The sequence below is a fragment of the Kogia breviceps genome, chromosome 4, assembly GCF_026419965.1.
Source record: "Kogia breviceps isolate mKogBre1 chromosome 4, mKogBre1 haplotype 1, whole genome shotgun sequence".
Classification (NCBI taxonomy): Eukaryota; Metazoa; Chordata; class Mammalia; order Artiodactyla; family Physeteridae; genus Kogia; species Kogia breviceps.
In genome coordinates, this window is record NC_081313.1 from 113,439,080 (window position 1) to 113,448,889 (window position 9,810).

The window sequence follows — 9,810 nt, forward strand, 5'->3', positions numbered from 1 at the left end:
TTGCCAATGTGATAGTCAGGAGGTCAGAGTGAGGATACAGCTGAGCCATGGCCATGGGGAAGGCAGAGAAGGGCCAAGTTGTGTCCGTGCCTGCCCCTCCCTCTTAGGGCAAAATTCCAAACACCCTTGATTATCTAGACATTTTTTTTTTTTTTAATTCTCAGAAGATGCCAGATGTTAAGGAATATTGGCAGCCTTGCTTGGTTTCTCAATTTCTATTTCCAAATGGAAGGAGGGATGGGCTTTCTGCTGCATTGTCTGGGCCTGACCATGCCTTCTCTTGCAGATGGAACCCCTCCAATTGATGCCCAGATGAAGAATTTGCTTCTGAACCACATGATTAAAGATCAGCTGGCCTCCAAGTATCTGTACCATGGACAGATCCTAGAAACTCTGGGCGGCAAAAAACTGAGAGTTTTTGTTTACCGTAATGTAAGTTGTGGGTCCTAAATCATGCTCTTTCTTTGTCTCAGCTCCAAGAAATGCAAGCTATATTAGTGTTAAAAAAAAAAAAAAAAGTGTTCAATAAGCAGGACCTTGCCTGAGAACTGGTTTCTAATAAGGAAGGAAGGAATTTTAGAAAGAATATCTGATATCAAAGGATCAAAAAGGGGGTCTTGCTAAAAGAGTCAAACCTCCTTTTCTGGAGGCCTTTGGGAATAAACTGAACACCTGTCTGGCCTGGCTGGGTAAGCAGCCATCCACCCTGAACCCAGAGTGATGAACGAAGGGAGAAGGGCTGCAGGTTTTGGATCCTTCTTAGCTCCCGTGAAGAGAAGCCTTGCCTGAACTGACACTCAGCCCTCTGTGGTCCAGAAGCTTCTCTTCCCTCTTCTCCTGTTTCTTCGCTCTCTTCAAACCCAGCAGTTACCCTGGAATATCAAATAGAAAGTACAACACAACACAGCCCTTGCTCGGGACCAGCCAGCACCATTTGGCTAAAGACGGTTGTCATTTGTTAAATAAATAAATGAAGAGATTCGATCTCTTTATTTGATCGTTGTCAATGGCCCTCTCATGTCACGTGATAATCTCCTTATGGGCCCTCTCTGTACATTTATTGGGGCCTCGATAGCTCTTCTTTCCTTAAGGAACGCCATTTTAATTTTTTTCTTTCCTGGAGGAAACACATGCTTTTATCCTAATCTTAACGCTGCAGCCCCATATATATTCACTGATCTCTGAGGATGAAGCCATCAGCACACGCCCTGAAGAAATCAGGAGCCCCCTGCTTTGGGTTGGGGAATAACCTGGCCTCTCTCTGCCCCTCTTTTGTACAGAGCCTGTGCATTGAGAACAGCTGCATCGCCGCCCACGACAAGAGGGGCAGGTACGGGACCCTGTTCACCATGGACCGGGTGCTGACCCCCCCAGCGGGCACCGTCATGGACGTGCTGAAGGGGGACAGTCGCTTCAGGTAACCGGCCCCATCCCGGGGCGGTGCTTCTGCAAGTGGCCGTGCTGGGGCAGGACGGTGGCCTCAGCTGTCTGTCAAGCTCCCCACTTCTTCGGGGCTCCAGTGAACGCTGGCCGTGCGCCCGTGTGATCTCCCAAGCCGGGGGTTCGGAAAGGACAAGGGTCACCTTGAAAACTTAGGTTGAGAAGAAGGGTCACTTCTGGGAGTGTAATCTTCACACCCGTGGGAACAGGGAGGGGGCTGCACTTGTATTCCTGAAGGGCAAGGGAAACATCCTGCTCCCCTTTTAAAGTCCCAGGGAAGCTGAGAACACCTGGCTTTGCGCACGTGATGAGTCTCACTCTGTGTGGTGTCTGCTTATCGCCCCTGAAGTTTCCTTCCTTCTCAGGCTCCTGATGTCACTTTGTTTTCTTGCCTTGCTCTCTCCATTTCTGGTTTGCTCACTCACCCCTGGGTGCTGTGACATCGAGCACTTCCTGTCACTGAATTCAGCCATCTGCACGAGAGCCTAGGAGACCACTTACCCTCTGCCCCCACCCCCACCCCCCGGAATCACATCCCTCGGGCCCTGGGGCTCAGTCAGTCTCTGGGTCAGCCATGGCACTGACCTCTCCCTTCCTCCTTCCGCCTCTGGCCACTGACTTCTGGCTTTTAACTGAGCTTAGCATTTATGGAGAGAAGATGCTGACCGGAATCGTTCCCTGTCTGTACGAAAACCAGCAAGGGATATGAATGCCAGGGCCCTGGGCTCCAGCTACCCACAGCGGTGCGGTATTTGGGCAAATGACAACCCCCCCTCACACACACACAGGGAGGTGACCTTTTCCGTGCATGTATCCACAGCATGCTGGTAGCCGCCATCCAGTCTGCAGGGCTGACCGAGACCCTCAACCGGGAAGGGGTCTACACGGTCTTCGCCCCTACCAATGAAGCCTTCCAAGCCTTGCCACCGGGAGAGCTGAACAAACTCTTGGGTAAAGACCAACCTAAGTACATTTTTCAATTTCTCTAAAGTAACTATCAGTCAGGGTTTCAGCAGGAAACAGTTGGCACATTACGAAGGGTTTGACTGAAAGGAATTTAATGACAAGACTATTTGCAGAGGTGTGGACAGGGTTAAGGAACCAGCAAAGGGTGTTGGTACCCAGTGTTTACTGCTCCAGGCCTAAGGGTGCTGGGGGCAGGGGATGCTGGGGGGAGGGCCGGTCCAAGGAGACCCTAGGAGGAGGGGCATAGCACAGTGGCTAGAGCCACATGCAGCTGCTGTCAGAACCATGGCAAGGAGGCCACTAGGAGCCTTGGCCTCCTTCAGCGGCCTCCTGGCAGCTGATCGCAGGAGGGTGAGGGAGCCTGGATGATGCACTTCACGGTGGTCAGCTTCCCCGGGCAGTGAACAAGGCAGAGAAGAGTAGAAGGGAATTGAGGGTAGATGACAACCAGCCCAGTCAACAAGGCATGGCTTCCCCTGCGGACCTGTGAGAACGTGCTCATGAAGCCATTTCCCTGCGTCACATGTACCTCGGGATGTAAGCTTTACCGAGAAGCTCATCAAGGCCCTGAGCAATTAAGTTGAGTATGTTTGAGAGACAATCTAGTGGTGAAGAGCTTGGCCTCCCAGATTACCTGAAAGCAGACCAAACCCTGGCTCTGGCATTTACCAGCTGAGTGACCTCTTGCAGGTTGCTTAACCTCTCTGGGCCTCGGTTTTCCCATTAGTAAAATGGGGGTGGTAAGAGTACCTTGCTCAGAGTGTTAATAAGGATTAAATGAGCATTGCCCACAATGCTGGGCACACGTCCCCCATCGATAATGGGATAATGGCTATGATGGTGCGGAGGTAGGATGGGCCTGCGGTGTTGACTCTGATCACCCACCCAGTGCAGAAAGGTGAGTCTGAGGAGCAGGAGGAGGAGGAAGGATCTTGGCTAAGCCTTAGGACCCAAATCGTCTACACCTCCCTTCCCGCTCTGGAGTACAGAACAAAAAGCTCAGGTAGCTGTGAACTGAATTTGTGTCCTGTTTAATTTTCCTTATTGCTAAATGAATGCCTGTGTCTGTGGTGCTAACGTATGTTCCTGAGGAGAGGGGATACATTCATTCTGGACAGAAACTTCCCATTCTCTCTCTGTTCAGGAGGAACGGAATATTCCCCAGGTGTCCCAAGCCTGCTTGGCTTGCCTTTCATTTTCAGCTGTGCGCGAGCTGAGCGAGGGCTTGGGCAAAGCTCCCCCAACACGCCCTCCCTCAGACCTGCGGGCAGGGTTAGACCCCTGCACGCCTGCGGCATGGAGCCTGTCCCCGTGTTAGAGGTCGATCCAGATGTTAGAGATCTCAGAAGAAGGAGACCCCTCCCATCCTGGGGGCTGGCTTGGCTCAGCACCTCCAGGCCGTATTTTGGTGGAAGGGAAACTCTTGCCAGCTCCAAGCTGTGGATGTTTGGAAATCCCTTTGTACCTGGTAGCTCCATCCCGTGGCACTCATGTGGATTCGTCCATAACCAAGTGAACTCCCCAAAATACTTTAAAGCTTCCTCTGTTCTCAGTTTCAAGTTGCTGGAAATAGCCATCCATAAGCCCTGGGGATACCCAGCCATTTGGCTGGTAACATGAGTATCAGGGCAGCCCCGATGCAGAGGAGAGGGCAGCTGACAGCCTTAAGATTGCCTCCCATGCTTAATTTGGGGACCGCCTGTGCACCTTTATGAGCAATTGGCTGCTTTCCCCAGTGGCTGGAGGAGCTGATGTGGGCCGGAAGGAATGCTGAGACATGACGAGGAGGGATGCTGTGGAGGGATCCCCGCTTCGGCCCTGACCTCATTGGCTCCATATCTCCTCCAGACCGCAGCTGTCAACTCTTTTAAGTTCTCCCTTCAGGAAACAGCCGTCTCAAAATATGCATTTGAGGGCAGAATGTGTAAATATTTCACTACTGTGTTATAACTATTGGGAGCCATGCTGATGATGAAATGTCTCAGATGCTAGTGCTGGAAAGGCCCCTGGCTTTCCAAGCAAATATTTAGTCATGGAACCATGAGTCATACTCACAGAAGAGTGTAGATTAACTCCTTCTCAGCATCACAGAAGCGTGTACTTAACCTAGCAGCCCATCCAGTGCACAGGTAGAGTCATGGCCACGGTCATATGCCTTGTTCCCCTGACCATTGTGTACATGGTGGGTCGGAGGGCTGAGCACACAGTAGGTGCTCAATAAGTGCTTATTACCTGGGTGGGGGGGTGGTCCTCCATCTCTGGGGTGACTGCTTACATATTCTCCTTTGGGCCCTCCCTGACCATACCAGTTACCAGCCTTAGGATTAACTCTGCTTTCTTTTCCCACAAACCTGCAGGCAACGCCAAGGAGCTTGCCAACATCCTGAAATACCACGTTGGCGATGAAATCCTGGTTAGCGGAGGCATCGGGGCCCTGGTGCGGCTGAAGTCTCTCCAAGGCGACAAGTTGGAAGTCAGCTCGGTGAGTACATTTACCAATTAAAAGGCTGGCCGTGCCCTACCACTGGGATTTAGGGCACATCTCATCCCTAGGATGGCATTAGACACATGCTCTGTGTTTAAGAAGCAACTTGAATCTCTGAGTGCGTTTTGAAAGAAAAGAGAAGAAAAAGAAAGAAAAGAAAAAAGGAAAGGGAAAGAAAAGAGAGTCTTCAGGGAAATCAAGGGAGATTGTGGTTAGACCGGAATAAGAGCTTCCAAATCTGCAGGGGAATAAAGCATCTCATTGGCATCTGAGAGAAGCTATTAAATCTCCCTTTCCTTAAGGAAATGATAGTTACTTACAAGTCTTGACAGATCAATTCCCAATCCCCTTCCCCAAGTCCAGGGGTTCACTGAGTTGTACCATGAACCAGACCAGCCCAGGAGGCTTTTTCTTCTGACGCTTGTTCTGTGAACCTTCCCTTACTCTGCACATTCCACTTTGGAGCTGCCTGTGAGGGTCCCTACCTTGAAGAGAGGGAACAGATAGGCAGCCCAGCTCTGCGAAGCTGCCTGTGGCCTCCCTGGCTGTACCAGCCAAGGCCACTGACACCCCGTGGAGGGACGGCCCTTGCAGCGTGCGGCTGGCTCAGCTTCTTCTCCCTGAGCCTCTCTCCTGGCCTCCAGCCATCCTTGTGTTCATCAGCTTCTTCCGGGAGCACAGGAAGGCAGGCAGGGATGGCATGGCTTGTTTGACTTCTGCAGGTCACCTGAGAATCTCCCAGCTCCTAGTCTGGGGTGTCAGGGTCCTGTCGGTCTCAGGCTCCAGTTCCCCCTTCCCCCTTGGGTCGTTCAGGAAAGCCTGAGACAGATTTACCCTGTGAGAAACTCTGAAGCCAGGCGTGGAGGAGAAGCGGAAAGAGCCCTTCACCCAGAGCTGGACGCCTGGCTTCTGTTCCCAGCTGTCCCACCTGCTCAGCTTAAAGGAGGCCATAATATCGACCTCCTCAGCACGCACTGCTGTGAGGATCAGGGAATCACACAAAAGAGCACTTTGTAAATTGCAACATGCTGGGTCCACACAAGGATTAAATTGAGTCTACCAGACCGAAGGTCTGTAGCTGACAGGGTCTGTTCCAGTCACCAGAGCATCCCCAGCACTTAGCACAGGATCTGGAATCCAGAAGTGCTCAGTAAACCTCTGCTAGGTTTAAGAATGGATAAGGTAAACGGGCTTGGTGTTCAACAATTGTTGTCTCTTTTTCTCCCAGAAAAACAATGTGGTGAATGTCAATAAGGAACCTGTTACTGAAGTTGACATCATGGCCACCAACGGCGTGGTCCACGCCATCTCCAGTGTCCTGCAGCCTCCGGGTAAGGCCCTAAAGAGCCATGTCCCTGCTCATCCCGCTGCTGGCCCTTCTTGACACACAGCCGTTGGTGCTCGATAGAAACCTGCTGTAAGCAAAGATGAGAATGATGTGGGATGTGTGGACTGAGCTTCTGTGGATGGCATTGCTGGGTCTGGTTGAAAAGTAACTTAGGAACTCTTGCCTCAAATGCACTACACCCAGCAACTCAAGGACAGATTTCTCTCTGCTGAATTGCCTGGCTGTCCTAGCCCTGTTCGAACAGAGCCTAGTTGTTTGTTACACGTGAACACTGTGAACATGGGTCAAAGCACCCCTCCTGCAGCATCCCCCGCTGGGTGAGCTCTCTTTACCTCCAGCAAAGCTGCACTGGAGCCTAGCCTCTCTCCTCAACCTGTGCATTCACCTTTCTTTGAGCTCTCTCCCCATGGGCCAAATTCCACCACGAGTTATGGAAAGTTATAAAGGAAAACTTTATCTGAGAATGTGAGCCAGAAAACCCAACAGTGCCCCCTCAGTCCTGGTGGTTATGAATGACATGCTAATCATTTCTCTCTCATTGAAGCTGCCTTTCCTTTTATCTGCAGCCAACAGACCTCAGGAACGGGGGGACGAACTCGCAGACTCTGCGCTTGAAATCTTCAAACAGGCGTCCGCGTTCTCCAGGGTAAGACGCCTGCCTACCCTGGCTCCTGCCCTGAACAGCCTTGGGTCCTGTGCTTGGGCTCATGGAGGGGACTCTCCTGTCTTCCTTGGCTGTCCTCCCAGGGCTCTCCCGTAATTTCTCTCCACCTCCCATGGGGCCATCCTTAGCCCTGGCCTGAGTGGGGTTTGGAGAAAAGAACCCAGGCAGCCCCGGCTTCCTTTGTGGGCGACAGCCGAGGTCTTCCAAGCGAGGCCTCTGAGCCTCAGTGCATGGGGAAGCTGTAGCTGGTGAGAACGGACACAGCTCTGGAATCCAGCTGGCCGAGAAGGGCACTCCATCTTGAATTTTCCTTACAGCGGACTGGCCTGCCCTGAGCCTGGGCTCCGAGTCACTCTTCTGTTTTCAGTGACGCAGCCTGCCATGGCCAGTGCTGGGGCCCTTCTGGGCAGAGGTGTGGGTGCTGGATCCAGGGCCCTCTGTGTGTGGGGAACCTCCCTTCCTTGCCTCAGCCCCACCATTTTTTTTCTGAGGAAGGATGGCAATGGGCAAAGCCACTGCCGTGAGCAGGTGTAGGTATTACATCCACTAGAAAACTTGACACCTTGTGTTTTCTTTCAGGCTACCCAGAGCTCTGTGAAACTAGGTAAGTCTGGTCTGGGTTTGAAGTCCTTGTAGACTTGTTTGGGTCTTACCCCCAAGCAGGCCCAAACCTGCCGTCTGCTGTCTATAGCTAAGAACATCATGGTTCATTAAAACATGGCCTTTGGGGTCAGACACAGAACACCTAGTTTCCTTCTCCCTAAGATGGAGATAGTAAGAGTGCCAACCTTTTTAGGGTTGATATGAGTTTTTAGGTTTGAGAATCTGGGAATATTGCACAGGGGCTTGGCAGGAGCCCACGATGAGGTCGTGGTCCCAAGCTGGTAGACGTAGAAAATCCCAGTTCAGAACATCACTGAGTAAAATAAGAAGTTTCACAAACCAAAAAGCATCTGCTCTGTGCAGGAGACGGTGGCAGAAGCAGGCTGCTTGGGCCTCGTGCTTGTGATTCTGACAGTATCCTAGACAGACGTGGGAAGCCTGCACCTTTTTCACCTTTCACATATCTCTCTTTCAGCCCCTGTCTATCAGCGATTATTAGAGAGGATGAAACATTAGTGCGAAGGACCGCAGGAGGAATGCATTTCAGCAGCTCCCCACCAATTTCTCTCAGTTTGCCAAAGAGACTGAATGTTCTTGAAACCAAATATCACACTTCAATGTACCTGGGCCATAATGTACACCGTAATGAGATCTGAGCCTTGGGAGGGTGGGGGGAGGGAGAGAGAGAGACTTTTAATTTTTTCCCCCTAAACGTGACTATTAGCCCATTGCATGCAGAGACCTGGATGTCACTGCCTGACATTCACTTCCAGGAAGGACCTGTCCCAAATGTGGAACTTCCTGCCTATGCTACTTACTCTGGAAAAGGGAGCCAAAGTTTCTGAAGCTCACAAAACATGAATCAAGCAATCCAGCATCATGGGGGTGTCGTGGCACTGTTTTTGTAAAGCTCTTTCACGGTTGGAGAAATAGAAATGGCATCCTTATACGCTATGAGTTGAACTGCTCTGTCAGACATTTCTTGCACCTGCATGTGGCTTGGACCCTTCTGCGTGACCTGTCCAGGTAGAAAAGAGAGGGTAGGTAGAGCACGCAGAGCTCAGGATTCCCCGGTCGTGGTAGAGACATGGTGTGTCTGTAATAATAAAACCAAAGAAACGTGTGCCGCTGTGGATGGGAACTGTTTGCTGGCTTGGGTATTTTACAGGGTTGGGTTTCTGTTTCTTGGGGCTGTGATGTGCCTTCCACGGAAATTCCACCAGGAGCAGCTAGGCGAGAAGCCCTGAGGGTTGGTCTGTAGGGATGACCATAGCATCAGCTTCATAGGTCCATCGCGAGGATGAAGGGACATGATTCTTGTAAAGCACTCGGCACAGCATTAAGTATCCTTACTCTTATCGCGCTCTCTGGAGCTGGTCAGGATCAGTGCAGCTGAGGGCCTTTTTTTAGTGTCCTTCCCACAGGCAGCCCACTTTCCCGGAGACTGGGACGCCCCGCCTTCCCCCACATCACTGCCAAGACTGACTGAGAACTCATTTCACTTAGGGGACCAACTACCCAAAGATGGTGCTGCCGGGGATAGAGCTGTGGCGCAGCAGACAGCCCCTCCCGGGTGTGGCTTCCGGTCTGGGGAAAGACAGCCGTTAACACGGCATCTGATACAATCATTCATCCCTCCATTCCTCAGATGTGAGTGTTAGGCCTTGGGGAGCAGACATGGCCCTGTTCTCATGGGGAAGAGACTCATTCGTCAGCTAATGACAGTGCTGCCTGCCCGGCCACATGGACTCTGAAGGACAGCAGTGTGGTTCTGTGACAGACAGGAAGGAATCTGAGCAAGTGGGGGCCGGAGGAAGGGACACCCAGGAGCTCCTGGACGTGGGAGGAGGTAAGAGGAGTTGAGGGACCTGACCTGGAGGGGCGGAGGTCAGGCTGCGGGGGGCTCGGGAGACGTCCCTAGAGGTGAGGTTTAGCCTTCTGCACGCTGCCGCCACTATCCCACCACTCTGCCGGGCTCACCCGCCCACAGGCTCGGGCTGCCTGTGATGCCCTGTTCCTGCTGGAGGTGCTGCTCTTTGAGCACCCAAAATTGCACACGCCTGGACACTAGAGGATGCCGTCAGAACCCAAAGAGGTGACGAGTATAGCTTCTAAAGATCCTTTCATTGAAAACAAAAATCACCACACATTTCCTTAAAAACGCCAAAGCCCCTCCATCTGTCCCTGTGCCCCCAGCCCTGTCCCTGCCCCAGCCTCCCCAATACGGGGGGCTCCATCCATTCTTTCAGCTGGAGAGTCCTCCTTGTGACTGAGAACCTTGCACAGTCATGGCCCTGCCTCCCC

The 9,810-nt window shown here is 52.0% G+C and overlaps 1 protein-coding gene across 1 annotated transcript in view; it reads left to right on the forward strand.

Annotated features, from left to right (window-relative positions):
• Positions 1-8,629, forward strand: part of TGFBI (transforming growth factor beta induced) — a 32,054-nt gene extending 23,425 nt beyond the window's left edge. Inside the window, exons 10-17 of the mRNA XM_059061069.2 lie at positions 287-432; positions 1,281-1,417; positions 2,261-2,391; positions 4,764-4,888; positions 6,120-6,222; positions 6,806-6,885; positions 7,483-7,507; positions 7,982-8,629. Of these exons, the coding sequence (XP_058917052.1) occupies positions 287-432; positions 1,281-1,417; positions 2,261-2,391; positions 4,764-4,888; positions 6,120-6,222; positions 6,806-6,885; positions 7,483-7,507; positions 7,982-8,022 (788 nt within the window). The 3' untranslated portion in view covers positions 8,023-8,629. The remainder of the gene's footprint in view (positions 1-286; positions 433-1,280; positions 1,418-2,260; positions 2,392-4,763; positions 4,889-6,119; positions 6,223-6,805; positions 6,886-7,482; positions 7,508-7,981) is intronic.
• The last annotated feature ends 1,181 nt before the right edge of the window (positions 8,630-9,810 follow it).